The sequence below is a fragment of the Capricornis sumatraensis genome, chromosome 6, assembly GCF_032405125.1.
Source record: "Capricornis sumatraensis isolate serow.1 chromosome 6, serow.2, whole genome shotgun sequence".
Classification (NCBI taxonomy): domain Eukaryota; kingdom Metazoa; phylum Chordata; class Mammalia; order Artiodactyla; family Bovidae; genus Capricornis; species Capricornis sumatraensis.
This window is the reverse complement of record NC_091074.1, coordinates 86,038,764-86,063,585: the sequence shown is the minus strand read 5'-3', so window position 1 is coordinate 86,063,585 and position 24,822 is coordinate 86,038,764. Positions and strand designations below refer to the sequence as shown.

At 39.0% G+C, this 24,822-nt stretch overlaps 1 protein-coding gene across 2 annotated transcripts in view; it reads left to right on the top strand.

Moving 5' to 3' along the window:
- Window positions 1–1,836: 1,836 nt before the first annotated feature.
- The window catches only part of UBQLN1 (ubiquilin 1), a 52,953-nt gene continuing 29,967 nt past the window's right edge, over window positions 1,837–24,822 (top strand). For both annotated transcript variants that reach the window (XM_068973534.1, XM_068973533.1), the window contains exon 1: window positions 1,837–2,280. In XM_068973534.1, coding sequence (XP_068829635.1) covers window positions 2,101–2,280 — 180 coding nt within the window. In that variant the 5' untranslated portion in view covers window positions 1,837–2,100. The remainder of the gene's footprint in view (window positions 2,281–24,822) is intronic.

Below are 24,822 nucleotides of genomic sequence, written 5' to 3'. Positions count from 1 at the left end.
CTGTTGTAATTTTTTTCTAGACTATAAATAAACAAAAGATATTAAACAGAAAATGCCTCAAATAGACATTTAGACCTCCTGGACCAAATTGGGTTTTTTTGTAGTTTTACCAGGACACAGTCAGGCTCAGTCTTGTATGTATTGTCTATGGTTGCTTCGTGATATGAGGGCAGAGCTGAGTATTTGAGACAGAGAACGCATGGCTCACAAAGCCCAACATACCTAGGATCTAGTCTCTGAAAGTTTGCTAATCCCTGATCTAAACCCATGCCTCAAAGATTTCTTACAGGATAGGGCTGTTTCTAAAAAGGTCCATAATGAATTACTATACTGTATATGTTTACAGATAAATTATATTACTTCATAAATCGTGCATAGACATCAAAACTTTTTAGAAATTAATGTAAGACACAGATAATCACAGAGCAGTTTCATAAGTGCAGAGTTAAACGGTTTCCAACGGTGGAACTTTCTACCTTGACGAGTAATGATTACTTCACATCTAAACATATGTAAACAGCCATTCTTTAGCAGAAAGCTCTGTGTAATTTCTTCATGTTGTTGAAAAATGCTGCCAGAAACTTCGCTGATATGAAATGACGTCGCTATAGCAATTTACACGTTCAGAACTTTAGACCCAGATTTCAGAGTAGCTTTGCTAGGAAGTGGACTTCATAAAAGAGTACTTAAAAGAGCCAGGACAGAATTGGACGGTTTAAGAACAGAAATACAAAGTGTATCTTTGCACATCTGGGTCACGGTGTGGTGTCAAAGTTTACATTTGCGCAATACTGGTTTATAAAGTTTATGTCCAGTGTTGTACATTCCTTGCAAGCCATCTTTAAAGGCAAGTGATGAAGTCATTTCAAGTTTAATATTCTCTAGGGGAAAATTAACTTTGTTTCTTATTTACACATGTATTACACTGAAAATAATTTTTGAACCTTTTGTGTCACCTAAAGTCTGAAACAGAGCAGTAAGTTAATTTGATAGAATATAAAATGAACACCTCAGCTACATTGTGCGGTCCCAGCCGGGAGGGCATGCCTTGGATACTATGTTTCTGCCCTAAACATCTTACGGGACAGTATTCACAGAGAATCACAGGTGGGCTAGCGCGCCATTGCCAACATAGGAGGCCTGATCACCTGACCAAACCTGGCTGACCAGGATGGGAGGCTCTGGCCCCGGAAAACTGACTACTCGGAATAGAGCAGGGTGGGCTATAGGGGCGTACTCCGTCCATTAACTTATCTTTCAATTCTAGCGCACCGTGTAGTAAAAGCAAGCGTTTAAAATTTTTAAAGTACGCGAAATTTAAGCACATTTAAATATCAACTACAAAAAACCCTCGCGGGCATTTGTTCCAGACCCTCCTCCCCGTGGGGTACACCGTGAAGCAAGCTCAGGCTCCTAGGGGATGCGCACCGTAACCTCCAGAGTGAGGTGAGAGGGTGGGGAACTATCTGGCCTGCCATCGCGCAGGCGCAATTCCGGCCGCAGAGCCCGGTGGTCTAGCTTCCTTTCCAGTAATTTCGCTAGCCGTGACGTCATCCTCGTGCGCCCTCAAAGGTGCCTCCCAGAACCCCCAAATTTATTTTTTGGTGAAAGAGATAAGAAGGAATGAACTGACCCCTTCCACCCCACTTTGTTTTTAGTCCTTCACTCTGGACGCGCCTACGCTTTGAGCAATGGAGCAGGAGAGGGAAAGAAAAGCACTCAGAGAAGCAAACCGCGCAGGCCAGGCATGACTCGGCGACGTCGCCAGCCGCCTTACCCGGCGTGCCCCGCGCGGCGCGGGCAGAGCGGCGTAGGGGGAGGGGCGGGGAGGAGGAAGCGGCGGTGGCAGTGGCTGCTGCGGATGTCGCTGCGACTCATCGCCGTCTGAACACACAGCGGCTGCTGAGCGCCCGACTCGGGCCTGCGCCGGAGCCCACGCCAAGCTCCGCGGCTCCTCGCCCGCCAGGGCGGCCCTGAGCCAGTTGTCACTGAGGTAGCGTGCCCCACATTCTCCGCTGCCCGGCCAGGCCGGCTCTGGCGTTGCCTGGCTCCCGCTCCCTCACCCGCTCCCTCCTTTGCGCCTGAGTCACCGCCGCCGCCATGGCCGAGAATGGTGAAAGCGGCGGCCCTCCGAGTTCCCAGGACAACGCCGCCGCGGCCGAAGGTGCCGGCGCCCCCGCCGCCACCGCCTCCACGGAACCCAAGATCATGAAAGTCACCGTGAAGACCCCGAAGGAGAAGGAGGAGTTCGCAGTGCCCGAGAACAGCTCCGTCCAGCAGGTGAGGGCCGCGCTAGGCTCGGGGCGGGGTGGGGATGGCGGCAGGACCTCCGCCAGCGGCAGGAGGAGACTGTTTTGCAAGGGCTTGAGGGTAAGGGGTCGTCTCCGGAGGTGCCCTCAGCCTTTCTCCGGGGTCTGATCCCAAATTAGATCACACCCAGGTTTGTGGGTTTGTTCCTGGGGACACCGCAGAGGTTTGTGGCGTGGCCTCTTGGCCTGTTTATGGGGCGCGCCGATGCCGCTCTCCTCGGCGCCTTCCTCTTGCTCCGGCGTCCGCCGACCCCAGCCTCCTCCCTCAGCTCCCCGCCTCCAGCCGCCTCCCTCTGACTCTGCACAAAGGAAAGAGACCCGCCGCCTGGCTCGGGCGGAGTGGAGGCTGGGCGAGGGTTTGGCTTAGCCGGGTCTGCGGTTTTGTCTCTTGAAGGGAAAAAAAAAAAGGGGGCTCTCATTGTTTTACCTGCCTGGGGATTAAAGTAGATTTTTGGGATGAGGAGCACGTGTGCATTTAGTTTTGCGTTTTGACCGCTGAAATCTTGCCCACCTTCCAGTCTTTAAAGAAAAAAAATGAGCTATGACGTAGAAATTGCTTTCTTAATAGAACTAGGCTTAAGGAGAAAGGTGGATGACTTTCGTTGACGACATGCTGGCTCTGTTTTTTTTTTTTTTAAATGTATTTGTCATTCTTTAGATGCCGGTCGTTGGGGAGGTTTTTGTTTGATTTTAGAGGAATAGCAACGTTATTCACATGTTAGCAATTGCAGTCAGATGAAAGAGCACGAACCTGGAGTTAATGGAGGAAATTTAAAAGTAATTTACCGCTTAAAATCTATTTAGGAATACAGTTATTGCAGTTAATTAATGACCTTGAGGAACTTAAATCATTTTAGTTTTTGTTAAATATACGTCCCAGAATATTTCCGTAATTACTGAATTGATCTCAGACAGTTGGTCAGCAGATACCAAGACAGTGTGAACAGTTTATGAAGAAGCAAAAATGAAACGTACCTGTAAGTTTCCCTGAAGGAACAATAAATAATTGCGATATTTGTTTATATGATTATGAACGGTGGTGTGTTCTGTCAAGTAGTAAGAATGTGTAGAAACGTTGACCACCTTTTGAATCCCTATTTTTTTGGTCTTTCAATTTTCCTATAAAATTTTCCCTTAATTTTTAAAGTATTTTCCAGCGTACAGGAAAGTTGGAATAATTGTTCAGTGAACTCTCATGTGTCCATCACCTACATTTAGCATCTTGCTTTATTTGCTTTATCAAACAATTAATCATTTATTGGTCAATTTTATTTTTTGGATGCAATTCAAAGCAAGTTGCAAGTAGTAGTACATGTTACGCTTTTAAACTGTGGTGTTGGAGAAGACTGTTGAGAGTCCCTTGGACAGCAAGGAGATCAACCAGTGCATCCTAAAGGAAATCAGTCCTGAATATTCATTGGAAGGACTGATGCTGAAGCTGAGACTCCAATACTTTAGCCACCTGACGCGAAGAACTGACTCATTGAAAAGACCCTCATGCTGGGAAACATTTAGGGCGGGAGGAGAAGGGGACGAAAGAGGATGAGATGGTTGGATGGCATCTCGGACTCAATGGACATGTTTAAGTAAGCTCTGGGAGTTGGTGATGGACAGAGAAGCCTAGCGTGCTGCAGTCCATGGGATCGCGAAGAGTTGGGTACAACCGAGCAACTGAACTGAACCATTGAGTTCAGGTTTTCAACTTAAAATTTTTGAAGGTAAATTTGACTTGCAGTGAAATGCAGTCGCTTGCCATTCCAGGAGTTTATACAAATACATACACCTGTGTAATCCGAAGTCTTCTGGTGTCTGCTTCTGAATATGCTATCTAGGTTGATCATAACTTTCCTTCCGAGGAGTAAGCAAGCGTCTTTTAATTTCATGGCTGCAGTCACCATCTGCAGTGATTTTGGAGCCCCCCAAAATAAAGTCTGACACTGTTTCCCCATCTATTTCCCATGAAGTGATGGGACCAGATGCCATGATCTTAGTTTTCCGAATGCTGAGCTTTAAGCCAGCCTTTTCACTCTCCTCTTTCACTTTCATCAAGAGGCTTTTTAGTTCCTCTTCACTTTCTGCCATAAGGGTGGTGTCATCTGCATATCTGAGGTTATTGATATTTCTACCAGCAATCTTGATTCCAGCCTGTGCTTCTTCCAGCCCAGCGTTTCTCATGATGTACTTTGCATGTAAGTTAAATATAGAGTTTCACATAAATGGTATATGGTATACACTCTGTTGGGTAAGGCTTTTTCATTCAGCTTAGGGTTTTGAGACTCATATGTTACTCCTTGAAAGAAAAGTTATGACCAACCTAGATAGCATATTGAAAGGCAGAGACAATGCTTTGCCAACAAAGGTCCGTCTAGTCAAGGCTATGGTTTTTCCAGTGGTCACGTATAGATGTGAGAGTTGGACTGTGAAGAAAGCTGAGCACCAAAGAATTGATGCTTTTGAACTGTGGTGTTGGAGAAGACTCCTGAGAGTCCCTTGGACAGCAAGGAGATCAGTCTTGGGTGTTCTTTGGAAGGAATGATGCTAAAGCTGAAACTCCAGTACTATGGCCACCTCATGTGAAGAGTTGACTCACTGGAAAAGACTCTGATGCTGGGAGGGATTGGGGGCAGGAGGAGAAGGGGATGACAGAGGATGAGATGGCTGGATGGCATCGCCGACTTGATGGACGTGAGTCTGGGTAAACTCCAGGAGTTGGTGATGGACAGGGAGGCCTGGTGTGCTGCGATTCATGGGGTCGCAAAGAGTCGGACACGACTGAGCAACTGAACTGATTAAGTGTCATCAGTAGTTCTTTCTCTTTTATTGCTTTTTGTCTTCCATTGTATGAATATACCACCATAATTTATCCATTTTCATATTGAAAGTCACCTGGACTCTTTTCCAGTTAGTTGCTCTGAACATTTCTGTACAACTTTTTGTTGGATGAATGCTTTTATCTCTCTTGTTAATGCTTAGAAGTGGAATAATGCTTAGTGTATAACAGGGAAGCTGAATGTTTAGTTTCATAAGGAACTGTGGGGTTTTTTTTTAAGTGCTTGTACTTTACAATCCCACTGACAGTGCATGGGAATTCCTGTTGCTCCACATTCCTACAAACACTTGATAATATCAGTCTTTTTTATTTTTGTTACTTTAGTGAGTGTGTGGCCATGTTAACTTTTGAAGACCGTAGTTGTTTCTAGGATTTCAAGTTCAGGTCTCCATTATTCTGACTGCTTAAAGCAGCCGTGTTTAAGCATTTTACTGTAAAAGATTAGAAAGAAAGTCAATATTTTGTAAATAGAAAAATTCATTTAGATCAGTTTATTATACTATTATCTGTGAGGATTTTTAAACTTTTTTGATGGTGAAACTAGAATTTCAAATTCTGTGGAAGTTTTAGTTTTACTCCTCTGTAACCAAAGTAAAATTTTAACAGATAAAGTCTTTCTGCGGCAATTTTTTCTCATGGTAGTTGAATTTTTATTTTGATAAATACTTTCTTTTGAAGTAGAAAATGTAATAAAAATTTAAGCTTATCATTCATTGCATTAAGAACCTGAAGACAAATTGAAGTACCTGTGGGCTCTGTTAGGGGAAGTACATTTGCAAAAATGTACAAGAATAAGAAAAGTAGTTTTCACATGGTTTGAAAAATTCTACTTGAACACAAGAGAAGTTCTATCATCTATAATTTTAAGTTTTTCTCTAAGGGTTTCACAGATTTAAACTGTTTACTACAGATTAAAATTCGTCAATAAAATAAGCTTAATGACGTTGAGATTTCACTGAAAATTTTTTGTAAAAAAATTGGCAAGTATTTGGTCCTGAAAGTTCTTATGTAATCTTAAAGGTAAAAAGGATAAGCAGAAGACCTACAAAAAATAATATTGAAGGTTTAGGCTTTCTATTAAACACATCCCATTTTCTACAGTTTAAAAATCTGTTTTCTGTGTAATGTAAATTCTTTTACTACACTGTGCCAAAATAGTATTAGGGCTTCTGTGATAGCTCAGTTGGTAAAGAACCCGCCTGCATTGCAGGAGACCCTGGTTCAATTCCTGGGTCTGGAAAATCCACTGGAGAAGGGAAAGGCTACCCACTCTAGTATTCTGTAGTATGTATATGAGTGTTCTAATTGATTGAATGAAATTATATTACATTTCTTGGATAAGGTATAAACAAGTTGTAAGGTGGTTACTAAGTTTCTTATTTTTCCCTCTGTTTCTGTTTGTAACGGAGAAACAGGATACTTTAATACAGTTTGTATTCAATTTTAACTCATTCCAGGTTGATGATAAAGCTTATAGTTTTTGAAATTAATGTGAAATTTATTTTTTCATTGAGTGCTCAATGGGGTAATGTTTAAATTTCTACCTAAAGGTTGTTGGAATATGTCTTTCCAAGGTGGTTTCATTAGTAAGGGTTTTCATGATATAAGTAAATAGAGTTTTTAAAATGTGTAATGGCAAAATCCCTGTGTATGAGATTATGTTTTCTCTTACTTATTCATTATTTGCTATTGGAAACAGTTTGAGGATTTCTAAGTGTCAGCAAGCAAGATGAAGTCCAGGAGAATGTTGTGGTTAAAATTAGTGCAGAGAAAGGACGGGACTTCTATATACTAGCTCCTAACTAGGTTGCTCTGGGATTTTTATAGTTCTCTAGACTATAGTCTTAAGATTTTGAACTACAGTCATCTGAAGTAATCAGGCAGTGTATTGTAGTTTGGGGAAATATCTTCATCACTTGAATCTTTTAGAAAAATATTAACATAATGTACATGTTATTAACATACTTAGATATAATGTACATATTGTACTGAAAAGAATTGAACTTTTCCTTGATAGGGGAAATTACATTGACTCAGGGTCATTATCACAAACATCATTTAAAACAAAGACTTTATAGTGTAGATCTAGAACTTCGGTCCACAGGCATGCCTCAAGCCATGTCTAACTGTTGAGCCCTTAAAATGTGGTTGGACTGATTTGAAATGTGCTGAAGGGGTAAAATACACACCAGATTTTGAAAAATTGTGCCTGGTTTCTTAAGAAGCACAATGTTTCCAAGATTTATCTGTGTTGTAGCATGTACACATACTGCTGAATAATATTCCAGCGTATGTCACATTTTATTTCTCCAGTTGATTCATTCATCAATTGATGGACATTTAGAGTGTCTCTGCTTTTTGACTACTAGGAATAACGCCAAGGTGAATACTTACACAAGTTTTTTGAGGACATATTCTTGAGCATATGCCTTTTGAGTTGAATTATTGGGTCGTGTGATAGCTGTCTATTGACCTGCTCTTGGGACTGCCAAACTGTTTTCCAAAGTGGTTGTACCAGTTTTTATTCCTGCCAACAATACATGAGGATTCCAGTTACTTGCATTGTCTGTAGCACTTGTTACTGTCTGTCTTTGTAGCTTTCCTGCTATGGAGCGTTTTGTTGTGCTTACTTGACTTTCTGTTACTCAAGCAGCAGTTCTTAATATGGTCTGGGGGTCCCCATAGCCCTCCTAGGAGGATCATAAGGTCAACACCGCTTTCATAATTTCCCGAGATATTTTTTTCACTCTAATTTTCTCAAAAACAAACTACATACTTTTTCAGAATCTGCAAGATGTGGGATACCAAGACAGATGTAAAATTCCAGTTGTCTTCCAGTATGAGACTGAAGTTATTTACAAAAATTTAAAGGTTATTCACACTAGGAAAATGGTTACTTTTGGTTAAAAAAAAAAAAAGGAAATGCTTCTATTAATGTAATGAGTTTATTATTGTGAATTAATATTTTTAAAGATTTCTTAGCTTTAGTTTCTAGTATATCAGTGGCTTTAACCTGCTTAAAAGCTCCATGGAGTTTCAAAAGCTCTGTGGGGTTTCAAATTTTGTAATAGTGGTGTCCTGAGGCCAAAAATTGCTGCAATGGGGTATTTAATAAATTATGTAGGTAGTTTTAAGATTGAGGATTGACTTCACTAAGTTGCCATTATTGCTTACCTAGAAACTATGGTAGCCTACTGGTCAGTTCCCTCCCTGCACCCCCATTAACTCCTAGAGCAGTCTCTGAAAAATATTAATCAGATCATGTTACCCTCTACATAAACTAACAACTCCCCACTGATCTTGGACTTGACTTTAATGGGGCCATGAGGCCTTGTGTGATAAGGTTCCTTCCTGCCTCTCCAGTCTGATGCCATCTTTCCTCCTTGGTCATTTGGCTCTTGCCTTACTGACGTTTTAGTTCCTTGGTCTGTTAATCATTTTTTTTCCCTTGCCTGAGGAGTTTTGTGCAGTTTGTTCTTGCTACCCAGAATGCCTCTCACTCTTTGGCTATTCCCAGTCAGTGCAAAGGTCACTTTCTCAAAGAAGTATCCTTGATTTTCCAGAGTAGGTTGAGATTCCCCATTGTACTTTCTCATACTATCCTGGTTTGGGTCATAGTTTATTACAACTTAAAGCCTGTAATCATGTGATTATTTGATTAATTTTTTGTGTGTGCGCTAGAGAAGATCTGTGGTGGTTCCCTTTGGTAACACTATTGGGAGAAGTGTTATACTGTACGGAGAAGGCAGTGGCACCCCACTCCAGTACTCTTGCCTGGAAAATCCCATGGACGGAGGAGCCTGGTAGGCTGCAGTCCATGGTGTCGCCGAGAGTCGGACACGACTGAGCAACTTCAGTTTCACTTTTCACTTTCATGCACTGGAGAAGGAAATGGCAACCCACTCCAGTGTTCTTGCCTGGAGAATCCCAGGGACAGCAGAGCCTGGTGGGCTGCCATCTATGGCATCACACAGAGTCGGACACAACTGATGCGACTTAGCAGCAGCAGTACATGGTATGGGCTAAGTAAATATTTGTTTATAACTGAATCTAGACCATATGCATGATAATATTACTTAGGACTTCCCTGGTATCTCACCTGGTAAGGAATCTGCCTGCGACGCGGGAAACCCCGGTTCAATTCCTGGGTTGGGAAGATCCCGGAGAAGGGACAGGCTACCCATTCCAGTGTTCTTGGGCTTCCCTGGTGGCTCAGTCTGGTAAAGAATCTGCCTGCAATGAGGGAGACCTGGGTTCGATCCCTGGTTTGGGAAGACGTGCTTCCCTGGTGGCTCAGCTGTAAAGAATCTGCCAGCAAAGTGGGAGACACAAGTTTGATCCCTGAGTCGGGAAGATATGCTGGAAAGGAAATGGCAACCCACTCTAGTATTCTTGCCTGGAAAATCCCACGAACAGAGGAGCTTGGCGGGCTACAGTCCATGGGGTTGCAAGAGTCAGACATGACTTAGTGACTGAACCACCACCAGTTACTTAGTGTTTACTGAGTGCAGTACAGTTGTCCCTCGGTGTTGCCAGGGATTGGTTCCAGGACCCACTGTGGATACCAAAATCTGCAAATGCTCAACTCCCAAAGTCTCCCTCTGTGTTTGTGAATTTGGACAGCTGGCTATACATAATCTCATTGTTTTCTGCCCTCCTCTCATGGCTTCATTTGAAGCTGCTCTCCCTTCAGCTCAACACTCTTGACTGCCACAGGATGTTCATTCTCGCTTCTGGTTACTGAAACAGTTTTTCTAGAAGAGCCTTTCTTTCGTTCTTTCTTTATTTTTTAGAGCAACCTTAACTGAGAAGCTTCATCTCAACCACAGAACCCAGAAAGATTTTAATCAGTTCATTTCAATCACTCAGTTGTGTGTCAGTTGCTGACAAAAAAAAAAAATGTTTTGAATGACTGTCTGTTTTTCCAGCCAATATGCTTTTAAATGCATAGGAGAGAAGTTAATTCTTTACCTAAGCTAAGTGGTGTGCTAGTAGATGTTTATCAGCTAGTTCTTTGGGGGGGAAAACAGCACTAATTTGTAGTGTTTGCTTGTTTCCATGGTAGTAAATACCTCTCCTTGCAGAAGATTTTAGGCTATGACTATAAAACTGGTTTATTCGATTTCTGAAAATTAAGACTGAGCTGGTAGGAGCTGTTGCTTACAGTGAATGTCTTAAGGCAGGTGTGAGCCAACTAGCGGAGAAGGCAATGGCACCCCACTCCAGTACTCTTGCCTGGAAAATCCCATGGACGGAGGAGCCTGGTAGGCTGCAGTCCATGGGGTCACTAGGAGTTGGACACGACTGAGCGACTTCCCTTTCACTTTCCACTTCCATGAATTGGAGAAGGAAATGGCAACCCACTCCAGTATTCTTGCCTGGAGAATCCCGGGGACAGAGGAGCCTGGTGGGCTGCCGTCTATGGGGTCACACAGAGTCGGACACGACTGACGTGACGTAGCAGTAGCAGCCAACTAGAGTGAGCCAAATTCACCATGCCCATTCATCTCTATGTTATCTGTACTATCAGAACAGCCCATAGAGCTGAAAATATTTACTGTCTATCCCTTTACTGGAAATTTGCTGACTCCTACTATAGGGCATTAGGTCTCACTAGATCCAGATTTTGTCACACGGTTCCTCAAAACCTTGCTTATTGGAAAATTTTGCCATGACTTAGGTTTAACAGCGTGACTGGTAGAGATATAATGCAAGCTGCATATATAATTTTTCTCATAGCCACTTAAAAAATTAATTTTTTATTAGAATACTTAGAACATAAAATTTACCATCCTAACCATTTTTGAGTGTACAGTTAGTTCAGTGACCTTAAATACATTCATATTGTTGTGCAACCATCACCACCATCCATCTCTAGAATTCTTTTCATCTTAAACCGAAACCCTGTACCTATAAACAATAGTTCTCCATTATCCCATCCTGCCAGCCTCTGGCAAGAACCATTCTGTTTTTTGTTTCTATGAATTTGACTACTTAGGTTTCTCATAAGAGTGGAATCATAATATTGGTCCTTTTGTGACTGCCTTATTTCACTTAGCATAGTGTCCTTAAGTTTGATTCATGTTTCAGCATGTGACAGAATTTCCTTCTTCTTTAAGCCTGAAGGATACTCCATTGTCTGTGTATACTGTGGTATGTATATATCCCATTTTGTCTATCCATTAAGCTGTCAGTGTCACTTGGGTTGTTTCTGTCTTTTGGGTTTGTAATTGTAATATATATTTTTTAACCTAGTATATCTTAAGTATCATTTCAACATGTAACTGATATTTTAAAAATTAAGGTACTTTTCTGTTTCATACTAGGTATTCAGGATGTGGTGTGTATTTTACACGCACAGCATATCTTAATTTGAACTAGCCACATTTCAAGTGTTCAGTAGCCACTTTAGTTAGAGACTTCATAATTCGATAGCATAGCTAATAAGGTCTTCTTCATGCTTTGTTTTCTACTTACCTGTTCCTGGTCATTCACTGCATTTCAGCTGTTTTTAAGTCTTTTCCTCCAACTATCACTAGCTGTTTGTCCTTTTGAGCTTTTGCCAATGCTGCTAATGACAGTAACATAATATTTACTACAGACTTATTATACTAAGGCATATTGCCTTAATACTTTTTAAAGTTTCACAACTTTATGGTGAAAGTACTATTGTTACCTGTTGTTTAAAAATAAAGAAACCAAGACTCAGGTTAGAAAAGTGGTTAAATGTATACACTTGTTATATAGTGAGCCGAGATTGAAATCCAGTGACTGACTCTGGAGTCCACACCTGCAAGATGCCTTGACTTTTCTCTGGTTGGCTTTTCAGCATTTAGGTTTATATAAGTATTAGTTCATTGAAGTTTGCTTGAACTTGCCACTGTAAATTAGATCAGTGACTATAATCTCTGATACCATTTTGTGATTAAATGGACTTATCCTTCCCTCCCCATACTGTAATAATTTACAAAGGTAGGGGCTATTTTGCTTACCTCTTAATCCCATGGTACCTGCCTAGTATTGTACTTGGCACACATTGAGTAATGCAAATATTTATAGAGTGAATGAGCAAATAGTGTGTTAAAGATTTTTTTTTTGCAGTGTTTTGTGCTTAGTTGGGAATATTTTAACAGTGTGATTTGCTTAGAAAAATGTGACGTTTAGTCTTACTTTAATCAAGTGTCCAATAGCATTATTTATTTAAAAAAATATTTATCTTAATTTTTGGTTGTGCTTGGTCTTCAGTGGTGCACTTGGGCTTTCTCTAGCTGCAGAGAGCGAGGCCTGCTCTCTATTTGTGGTGTGCAGGGCTTCTCATTGTGATGGCTTCTCCTGTGGAGCACAGGTTTGAGGCTTAAGGGCTTTAATAGTTGCAGCATTTGGGCTCTAGTTGTGATGCACGGGCTTAGGTGCTTCACAGCAGCATGTGGAATCTTCCCAGATCAGGACTCCAACACATGCCCTGCATTGGCAAGTGGATTCTTAGCCATTGTATCACCAAGGAAGTCCCAATGGCATTATTTTAGTTGTTTCTCTTATCTGAGCAACTTCCACTGTAAAAAAAAGAAAATCCCATTAAATTAGAATTGGGAGGTTTTTCAAGACACTAATGTTGCTATCTCCAAATCTACTTGATGCAAAACTTACTGAGTTAGCATATCAGATTCCATTTATTATAGGTATAAACAATATATATATATGTGCATCTATTTTGCAAATAATTTTCATCACCAGAAGATACGAGCTCTGGTTTGTTCTAGGTAAATTTATGCCGTTCTGAGTGAGTTTGATATCCTGTAGATATGACTAACTAGACTGCTTGATTTATGGATTAAGCAACTAATGTGTAGATTTCTAGACTGGTACGAGGTCTTTCATTAGATTTTTTTTTTTAATAGCCTTTAAGACTCTCTCTAGTTTTTATAAAGAGTATGGCTTTATTAGTTTTAAAAATACAGACTGCAAGGAAAATGAAATACATCATGCATTCTGTTTAGGAAATTTCAAATGAGAAAAGTGTGAAATAAACATATATGTGTATGGCTGAGTCCCTTTGATGTTCATCTGAAACAGTCACAAAATTGTTAACTGGCTATACCCTAATACAAAACTCAAAAAAATTTTTTTAAAAGGGAAACCCATTCTTAAGTGTGTATCTAATTCTGTTCAGAAAAATACTGATATATTTACCCATATGTAATTTTCTACTTATTCCTGTTAAGCAGATTACCCACACTTTTACCTTACTCTTTATTTGTATCTTCACAGTCTTTCTATGTTGGCATATGAAGAGCTAACTCATTCCACTGTTATTTATTGATTATTTGTATTTATTAGGTTGGTGCAAATGTAATTGTGGTTTTGGACCATTAATTTTAATCATTATAACTAGGTTCAAGCACATCTTTATTAATCAAAATTGGAAACATTACAGTCAATACATTTTTGCCAACGAGAAGTAAGTTTGTTTTTTCTTGTAGTGTAAAAATCTGTGCTTTAGGATTTGATAAACTTTTGAAAAGCATTTGCTGCCTCCTGTTGGTTGTGGAAGCATTTTGCCCTCAAAAAAATTGTCGATACTTGAAGTGGTAGTCAGTTAGCAAGAGGTCAGGTAAACATAGCTAGTGAAGCAAAACTTCATAGCCCAATTTGTTCAACTTTTGAAGCATTGATTGTGCAGTGGGCTGTCAGGCATTGTCATGGAGAAGAATTGGGTCCTTTCTGTTGATCAGTGCTGGCTGCAGGCGTTACAGTTTTCAGTGCATCTCATTAATTTGCTGAGCATACATACTTCTCAGATGTAACGGTTTCGCTGGAATTCAGAAAACTAGTGGATCAGACCAGCAGCAGACCACCATACAGTGAGCATGACCTTATTTTGGTGCAAGTTTGGCTTTGAAAGTGCTTTGGAGCTGCTTCTTAGTCCAAGCTCTGAGCTGGTCATTGCTGGTTATTGTATAAAATCCACTTTTTGTCACATGTCACAATCTAATTGAGAAATTGCTCTTCATTGCTGCATACAATAAAAGATGATGACACTTCAAAACGACGATTTTTTTGATTTACGGTCAGCTCATGAGGCACCCACTTACTGAGATTTTTCACCTTTCCAATTTGCTTCAAATGCCCAAGACCATAGAATGGTCGAAGTTGAGTTCTTCGACAGTTGCTCACGTACTTGTTAGAGGACCAGCTTTGATGATTGCTCTCAATTGGTTGTAGTCAGCTGAGACCAACTGATGGCTGGCCACTCCTCTCATCTTCAGGGCTTTTGTCTTCTTGAAGCACCACTGCACTGTACATTCGTTAGCAGTTCCTGGGCCAAATGCGTTGTTGTTGCGAGTTGTCTTTGCTGCTTTGCAATTCATTTTGAACTCATAAAATTGCTCGGATTTGCTTTTTGTCATTTCCATAGTCTAAAATAAAGTACATAACAGGTAATATTGCTAGCAAAAAGCAAAGCGAGAAATGCACATTTAAGTGATGTATAATATAACCACATTTAAGAATGTGTTCCAGAATCAAATGGCAAAGTTTGATGCAAAGCCACAATTATTTTTGCACCAGCCTAATGCATAATATTAATATTTTTGAAGAAGGGGAAAGGGTATTGTCATTAGGAATATTGTGGTCTGCATTTTGGAGAAAGCATTAACCTTGGAATACGGCTTTACACCTCTGAGCCTCACTGGCCATATTCTTAACATGTGATTAAATACCTGCTGTACTAGGTTATTTGAAGGATTTCATGAAACAATATGTAAAAGTACCTAACTCAGAGTTTATATACTTCACTTGAATTGGCTTCTAGAAGAAAGCTTAGTTTGCTAGCATGTGAAAGTGAAACATTTAGTTTGTAGTTATTTGTAAACTGTATGTATTTAAACATACAGTTTTTAAGAGTTTCTATTGATAATGCACTGTAACATTTTCGACTGTTCAGATTTATATTTATAAGAAGGTGCCCTTTTCTCATATAGCTGCTTATGTTTCTGTAGTTTATCTTATGCCCAACATGTTAATGTAAGATTTATGCACTGTTTTTTAATGAGGGTACTTTAAGGTTACTCAGACCTCAGGCATTTGGAGAATAATGCCTGAGGTTTGAGTAACCTTAAATGTATTTTTTACATTTTTTGTATTGTTTTTTTTTGAGAGATATAAGCAGTACTGAATTAAAAACTGATTAAAAAGTAGAGACTCTCAAAGGAACTATGACTTAAAAATACTGAAATAGCAAATATTTGAATGCAGTATGTTATTCACACAACTATTTAGAAAATTCTTGTTAAATGCTGTTAATATGTGGTTCTGCAGGAAATGAAATTACAGTGTTTTAATCTTTAGTTTTGGGGATTTTATTTTGAGCTTGCAAGATTTTTCTGTTTTTTTTTTTTTGGTAAGGATATTTAATATAAGCAGAGACTGGCTATTCAAAAGTAAATTTGGATTGTGGGATATTGGTAAGGGATGACTGTTTCATAAAAGCATATTAACTCAATATTTTAAAGAGTTTATAGTTCAGAGTTTATCCTCACACAGTTAGGTTAGAAATATTTAAGTGTTTGCCTGAGTGTACTATGCCCAGATATATTACATTCATCACTTAATTGTCCCATTAGTCCTGCAGAATAATTATAATCTCCATTTTAGTGATAGAAAACTGAGGCTCAGAGACAGGTAACATCTTAGAAGTCATACAACTAGTAAGTGGCAAAAATAAGGTTTGAATTTAGGTCTAACTTGTCTCATAAACATTCTTCCCTAATATGGTAATGCTTTGTCTCCGCCCTACCCCACCATGTTTGTGTTTCTCATTTTCTTCCCCTAAACAAATCAGGAACAGGGAATAAATGAAGTAGACCCTGAACAGATGAGATTTGTGTCGTAAAAGTTAATACTATATTAAATCTTAGATTTTTCCATTTCATACAGCTTTCTATTTTATGTAGCCTTCTAATTCTTGATTATTTATTTGCCTCTTCTTCCTCAGATTAAAAATAGCAAATTTAGGGGGAAGAGAGTATGCTGTAAAGATAAGAATGTACTGGAAGATAAAAAGCAAATATAAGACAGTTTGAGAGTCTGGAACAGTATTTCTATATTGTAGGACAGCAGCTGATACTGTACCAGTAACTAACTCAGTATTGTCAGAAAATTAAATTGTATTTGGTAGAATGGGGAGCTGTTTTGGTTTTCACACAGGCGTGAACATTAGCTGGATAATCCACTGATGTGAAACACCTTACTTCGGATGATGTTGAGAAAATGAGAAGGCTACTGAATGTTTTGTAGATGGCTGAGTTGATTTCAGATCATTAAATAACTTACTTTGAAGTATGTTGAAATTTTGATTCCTGAGATACTTTTCAACCTTTCTAGCCTGTTGGAAGTTTCTATAGGTTGTCAAGAGCAAGACCAGAGTAGGAAACTTACATTTATAAGAAATACGTATCCTTAGAAACTCATTCCAGTATGTTCATTTTGAACTGGTGGTGGCCACATGAGCGGAAGGACAAAAATAAGCATATCTATCAAGGTAGTATAGAAATAACTAAAGGAAATTATGAAAATCCTTTTTGGTTAGGATTCTTCCCTAGGTATATGGAAGCATTTTATATAATTTGTTGCAATAAATTTTGTTTCTACAGAAGAATGTTGTCTGGGCTGCCTCCTGTCTAAAGCTGCTTTGAGAATTTTTAAGAATGCTAATCAAACGATTCGTCTCCAAAGATATTTAAGCAGCTCATACAGCTCAATATCAGAAAAACAGCCCATCAAAAAATGGGCAGAACACCTAAATGGACATTTCTCTAAAGAAGACATACAGATGGCCAATAAACATGAAAAGATGCTCCACATTGTTAATTACTAGGGAAGTGCAAATCAAAACTACCATGAGGCATCACCCTGCACCAATCAGAATGGCCATCATCATAAAATCTACAAACAGTAAATGCTGGAGAGGATGTGTTGTTGGTGGGAATGTAAACTGATACAGCAATTATGGAGAACAATGTGAAGATTCCTTTAAAAACCTGGCATAGATCTACCATATGACCCAGTAATCCTGCTACTGGGCATACACCCTGAGAAAACCACAATTGTATAAGACACATGTACCCCAATGTTCATTGCAACAATATTTACAATAGCCAGGACATGGATACAACCTAGATGTCCATAGACAGATGAATGGATAAAAAGTTGTGGTACATACATACAATGGGCTTGTGGACATAGCAGAGGAAGGAGAGGGTGGGATGTATACACTATCATGTGTCAAATAGATAGCTAATGGAAGTGTGTGTGTGTGTGTGTGTGTGTGTGTGTGTGTGTGTGTGTCTGTGTCTGTCTGTCTGTCTGTCTGTCTGTCCGTCCGTCCGTCCGTCTGTCTCGTGTCTGACTCTTTGCTACTCCATGGACTGTAGCTGGCCAGCTCCTCTGTCCGTGGGATTCTCCAGGCAAGAATACTGGAGTGGGTTGCCATTTCCTTCTCCAGGGGATCTTCCTGACCCAGGGATTGAATCTGCCTCTCTTACGTCTCCTACATTGGCAGGTGGGTTTTTTACCACTAGAGCCACCTGGGAAGCCAATGTATAATTATGACTGATTTTCGCTGTTGTACTGCAGAAAACACAACATAGTAAGGCAGTTTTCTTCCAATTAAAAAATAAATCTAAAAAATCAAACTTGATGCTCTTGATTTAAAGTTAAATTTTTCACTTAATGCAAAATTTTGAGCATTCCATGTCGATAAATACAGCATTGCATTATTCTAAAAAAAAGTTGCTAGTTTTTTTTTTCCTAAGTCAGTACTACTTAGTTTCTGATTTTTTTCCTTGTGTTCAATAAAAGTATAATAGATAAAACAGATAAGTTCAAATCTTAGAGATCAAATTGGAAAATTTGAAGCTACTGTAAACTGTTTCCTCTACCTTTTGTAGAGTGCAGAATAGAAGTTTAAGGATGTATGAAGTACATGCAGGATTTTTGGCTCTTCTGTAAAAATATAACATCATATTTGGATTAAAATGTTCTAAAATGTAGCTTATTTGGGAAACTAGAGCATATCTGATTTGGTATAATTAAAATTAAGATTTACTCATTTTTGTTTTCAGTGGAGTGGCAGGCAGCTGAGAGTTATTGTTATACTTTGTTTTTGTAAAGTTTGTTCCAAGCTTTGAATAATTTGCTCAGAGTAAACCAATGTTAGTCTGTTTGGGAGTAGTTCTAATTACCTAAATTGTTTGACATCAGTTATTTGAAATTTAAAATTTATTTTTATAAGAATTGGGTTATAATAGGTCGTCACATTACACAGTTTCTCTTTGTACCTTATCTCTTTCATAATGCTTTCCGATCTTCAACATGAAGTGCTATAAATTCTTATTTTGAATTGCCTTAGGTGCCCCTCAGAACCAAGAGTTTCACGAAGCTAGAGGATTCTAGTATCAGTGATGTTAGTTTTCAACAATGCTGTAATTCTTTAGGAGAAAGTGATTCCTTTGAGTCTGTAAGGACTTTGGTTTCTTGAGATCTTTGTGAAGATTGAATGAGACGATGTGGGGATGTGGTTCGAGGCATGATGTAGCTGCTTAGTAAAATAATGATGAGTATGAGTGCATTTTGAACTGTGTGCCACTAAGATCTTAGCCCTTTGCATCTAGGATATCAGAGAAGCCCCTAGTATGTCCAGAGCGCCAAACTATCCTTCCCAACATTGACAATTCATGGTTAGTAGGATTCTAGCCCTTAAATAAAGCATTCACTACCATTCTATGATAGAAGCTTTTAAGGTTGTGGCTGTTTTGGGGTACCAGGTCTTAACTGTCTCTGCTTAATTATGCTCATGGATGACCATCTCTTATTCTTGGGCGATCATCTGTGTTGTGATTTCTGTGTCTCATAGCCACTCTGGTCTGCTACCTAAAACTAGAATTTTTAGAGAAACTTTATTTTAAGGTTTTTATTGAAGTATAGTTGATTTACAATGTTGTGTTAATTTCAGGTGTACAGCAAAGTGAATGAGCTATACATACATACATACATATATATATATATATATACACACACACACACTCTTTTTTTAGTTTTTTAAGTCCATATAGGTCATTACAGAATATTGAGCAGAGTTCCCTGTGCTGTTCAGTAGATTTTTATTTCAATAATTCTATTTATTTATTTTTGGTTGTGCTGAGTCTTTATTGCTGTGCAGACTTTTTTCTCTAGTTGCAGCCAGTGGGGCCTTTTCTCTAGTTATGATGTGTAGGCTTCTCACTGTGTTGGCTTCAATAGTGGAGCCATATAGGCTTAGTAGTTGTGATTCTTGGGCCTTAGGGCGTGCAGGCTTCAGTAGTTGGCAGTTCCTGGGCTCTAGAGCACAGGCGCAGTATTGTGACACATAGGCTGAGTTGCTCCACGGCATGTGAGATCTTCTTGGACCAGGGATTGAACCCATGTCTTCTGCATTGGTAGGTGGCTTCTCTTCCACTAAGTCAACAGGGAAGCCCTGTAACAGTTTTTGTATTGGACTATTCAGTGGATATGTCACTAGTTCTACTTTGTTTTTTACTTATTTATTTTTTTAAGCCATTTTGTATTGGGGTATATATAGTTGATTAATGGATGGAAGTTTGGGGGAGAATGGATACGTGTGTGTATGGCTGAATCCCTCTGCTATGTGCCTGAATCTATTACAGTATTTTTACTTTTTTATTTTTTACATTTTGCTGCGCTGGGTCTTCATTGTGGTGCATGGGACTTCTCTTGTTGCGAATCATGGACTCTATAGAGTGTGCGTGTTCACTGATTGCAGCACACAGACTTCTTTATTTGCAGTGTGCAGGTTTGGTTGCCCTGTGGCATGTGGGATTTTAGTTCCCCAACCAGGGATTGAACCCGCATCCCCTGCATTGGAAGACAGATTCTTAACCACTGGACCACCAGGGAAGTCCCATGTCAGAGGTTTTAAAGTTACCCAATTATTTTAGGATTAGTCCCCTTCCGTTGTTTATTGGCCATTTAGATTTCATTTTTGTGAAGTTGTTATTTCAGTCTATTGACTGGTTTTCAGTTGGGTTGTATTTTACTGGTTGGCAGGCTATCTGTATAAAATCTGGGTTTCAAGGTCTCTGTTGGTTTTTGGTATTGTAGATATTTTCAGTCTGTTGCTTAACATTTTACTCTGTTAAAGATAGTTTAATTTATTGTGGCTTTTTTATGGCTAAATTTTTTTGTGTCCTGTCTGGGAAATCTTTTCCAGTTGAACTAGTGTTTAACTGATTTACCTTTTTGATGCTGTTTAATTGCATGGTAGGGCTTACTTTGTGGCTCAGTGGTATAGAATCTGCCTGCCAAACAGGAGATATGGACTCAGTTTGTTTCAGGATCTTCCCCTGGAGAAGGGTTTGGCAACCCATTCCAGTATTCTTGTTTGGAAAATCCCACGGACAGAGGAACCTGGTGGGTGGCAGTCCTCCGGGTTGCAAGAGTCAGACATGACTTAGTGACTAAATAACAACTCCTCCATTGTTCTGTTTACTTTGTGTGTGGAGTGCATGCTTTAAAAGATTTAAACTTATTGAAATATGTTGACATGCTTTATGGCCCACTATTATTATTGTTGTTCAGTTGCTGAAAAGGGAAAGTGAAATTGCTCAGTCATGTCCGACTCTTTGCGACCCCATGGACTGTAACCTACCAGTCTCCTCAGTCAATGGCATCCCACTCCAGTACTCTTATCTGGAAAAGTCCCATGGACCGAGGAGCCTGGTAGGCTGCAGTCCATGGGGTCGCTAGCAGCAAGTTCCTCTGTCCATAGGATTTCCCAGGCAAGAATACTGGAGTGAGTGGCCATTTCCTTCTCCAGGGAATCTTCCTGACCCAGGGATTGAACCTGTGTCTCCTGTATTGGCAGAGGATTCTTTACCTCTGAGCCACCAGGGAGGCCAGTAACCCAGTATGTAAGTTTGTAAATGTACTAGAAAAGAACACTTATTCTGTGGTTGTTGGATACAGTGTTTTATACATGCCAGTTGAGCCATCAGTTAATTAAGTTGTTCAAATCTTTTTTTTTCTTTTTGTCTGTTTTATTCTATCAGTTACTGAGGTAAATGTGCTATAAAATATGTTTCTGTACTTTTGGATTAGTTTAATTTTCTCTGTAGTTCTATTTTATTTTTGCTTTATGTATTTTGAAGCTGTATTATGATATACATGTACATTTAAAGTTTTCTTGTGAATCGAACACTTTCTAATGTTGAAATGTCCTAGTAGCTTTTGTATTGTATTAAAGTTTGCTTTGTTCTGGGAACTATTCAGTGTCCTGTGATAGACCATAATAGAAAAGAATTTGAAAAAGAATGTGTGTATATATTTATATATTTACACACAATATGTATAATTGAGTCTCTTTGCTGAACAGCAGTAATTAACACAACATTGTAAATCAACTACACTTCAATTGTAAAAAAAAAAATTGTCAAGTAGCCTCATTAACTTTATTTGGTTAGTTTTTGCATAGCCTATTTTTACCCATTCTTTTTTTTTTCTTCCCTTAGTAATTTATGTGTATCTTTTTTTAAGCAACATGAAATTGGGTTTTTAGATACAGTCTGGCAATTTTGTCTTTGTAACATGTTGTCTGTTATGTAATTATTGATACATTTGCTTTACATTTCCCATTTTACTGCTGATTTCTGTTTTTCCTGTCTCTTCTATGTTGCTTTTTTCTCTTTTGATTTGTATTATTCCAGCTATTCGCCCTCCCCCTTTTCCAGTTGCCCCTTTTATTAGGTTGGTAGATGTATGCTGTTTATATTGTTTAGTAGTTGTCCCAGAGAATACCATATGCATCTTATAAAATGTCTAAATCAGTAAGTACTTGTATTTCTTTGCTGTTATTACAAGAACCTTAGAACAATTGAGCACTGTTTATATCTGCCTGCAGACTATATTTGAACCCCCCCCTTCCTTCCTCCTTTGTCCTCTTCTTTTCCTCCTTCTAACACAAGACATTGTTAATACTTTATAAAGTCAGTTTTTATTTTGATTTATTCTTTCCATTGTTTTATTCCTTCACTTAGGAGAGGATCATTTTCGTCTGTCTGAGGAACTCATTAACATTTCCTGTAGTCTGTATATGCTGCGTAACAAATTCTCTGTTTTTGTGTGTCAGAAAATGTCTATTTTTATTTCATTTTGGGGGAATTTGCACTGGATATGAAATTTTAGATTGCCAGTTACTCTCCCCGCTTTAAAATTTTTCTGAATTTTAAAGTCATGGGTAATTTTAAATACTTAAAGAAGTAGAGATAATAGTAAGTTGACTCCCCATGAATCCTTCACCCAGGTTTGACAATTAATCTTAGAGCCAGCCTTGTTTTAAGTGTACTTACCCTTAAGGCTCCTCTCAGTTCCATTATCTGACTCATCTCTCATGGATTATCTCTCTTCATCCTTTAATATTTTAGCATGTATCTCTAAAAGATAAGGACCCTCTTTTAAAAAACAAGAGTACATTATCCTGCCTTACCAATTAATACTGGCTAAATTGCACCAATCCAGAATTTCCCCATTGTCTCAAAATGACTTTTTAAGTGTAATGATAGCATGAATTTACTATATATTTTTGCCTTTTTAAAAAAAGACTTTTTAGAGCAGTTTCAGGTTTATAGTAACTTGAGCCGGAAATACGGAGTTCCCATACTCCTTGGGGCTCCCCCTACCCACACACACACTTGAATCTCCCCATCAACATCCCACCCTGGGATGGTACATTTGTTACAATTGATGGACCTACATTGACACATCCTTATCATTCAAAATTCATAGTTTAAGACTCACTCTTGGTGTTTTGACAAGTGTATATAGTGTATATGCTCTGCCTCTACCCTAACTCCTGGCAACCACTGATCCATTTACTGTCTCCATAGTTTTGTCCTTTCCAGAATATTGTCTAGTTGGAATTATACAGTATGTAGCCTTTTAGATTGGCTTATTTGACTTAGTATGCGTTTAAGTTTCCTCCATGGTTCTTTTGATGGTTTTATGGCTTATTTCTTTCTATTGCTAAATAATATCCCTTTGTCTGGATGTACCATGGTTTATTTATTCACCTGTGGAACAATTTCTTGGTTGCTTCCAACCTTTGACATTAATGAATAAAGCTGTCATATACACCTGTGAGCACGTTTTGTTTGTCCATAAGTTCTCAACTCCTTTGGGTAAATACCACGGAGAGGGTCCTTGCTGGACCAAATGGTAAGACTTATGTTTAGTTTTGTAAGAAATTGCTAAACTCTTGCCAAGTGGCTATACCATTTTGTATTCCCATTAGCAATGAATGAGAGTTCCTGTTTCATTTCCTTGCCAGTATTTGATGATGTTTCTGTTTTAGTTTGGCCATCCTAAAAGTTATATAGTGCTCTCTTCTTGTTTTAATTGGCAGTTTCCTAATGGCCTATGATACAAATATGCTTCTTTGCCATCTGTGTATCTTCTTTGGTGAGATATCTGTTACAATTTTTGCCTGTTTTTTAAATTGTGTTCAGTTTTTTTTCTTAACCTTTATTTATTTATTTTTGTCTGCACTGGGCCTTTGTTGCTGCGCATGGGCTTTCTCTAGTTGAGTTGAGCTTGGGCTACTTGTCAATTGTGGTGCACAGGCTTCTTGTAGTGACTTCTCTTGTTGTGGAGAACAGGCTGTAGGTGCAGGGGCTTCAGTCGTCGTGGTGCCTAGCCTCAGTAGTTGCGGCCCACAGGCTCTAGATGGTGGTCTCAGTAGTTGTGGCACACGAGCCCAGCTGCCCCTTGGCATGTGGGATCCTCCCAGATCAGGGATCAAACCTGTGAACCCCGCATTGACAGACTCTCAACCATTGGATCACCAGAGAATTACTTTAAATAACAGTCCTTTATCAGATGATCATTTCTAAGTGTTTTCTCCCAGTCTGGCTTTTCCCATTCCCTTGCAAAAGATTTCTGTTTCAAGTGAGATGCAAATAAAGCTCATATATTGCAAGGAACTGATAAGTTTCCTATTTTTTCCTCTTTTGTACTAATTATGCATTTGTTTTTCCTGCTTTGTTGCATTGGCAGGAATTTTCAATATGATGTTGAATAGAGAGCAGACATCCCCCCTTTTATTAAAGTTTGTTTTTATTGTGGTAAAAGTCACATGATGTAAAACATAGCATTTTAACCATGTTTAATGGTACAGTTCAGTGGCACTAACTACATTCACATTGTTGGACAACTGTCACCATCATCCATCCCCCCAATTTTTCACCTTCCTAAACTGAAACTCTGTCTCCATTAAGCTCTAACTCCCCATTGCCCCTCCATGCTTCCCAGCCCCTGGCATCTAGCAGTTAATTTTCTGACTCTGATAATTTGTCTGTTCTAGGTATCTTGTATAAGTGGAATCAATTATTATTTGGAGAGCAGACATCCTTGCTTTGTTACTGGTCTTAGAGGGAAAACATTCAATTGGTCACCATTATTATTCCAAAGAGTAAATATTTTGTAGATGTACTTTATCAGGTCTAAGTAGTTTCCTTTTATTCCTGATTTCCTGGGAATTTTCTTAGAAATGAATGCTTTCTAATGCTTTTTTGTTATTGATTGTTAAGATGGTGTGGATTTTCTTTTCCTTTTATCAATATGGTGAATTATATTGGT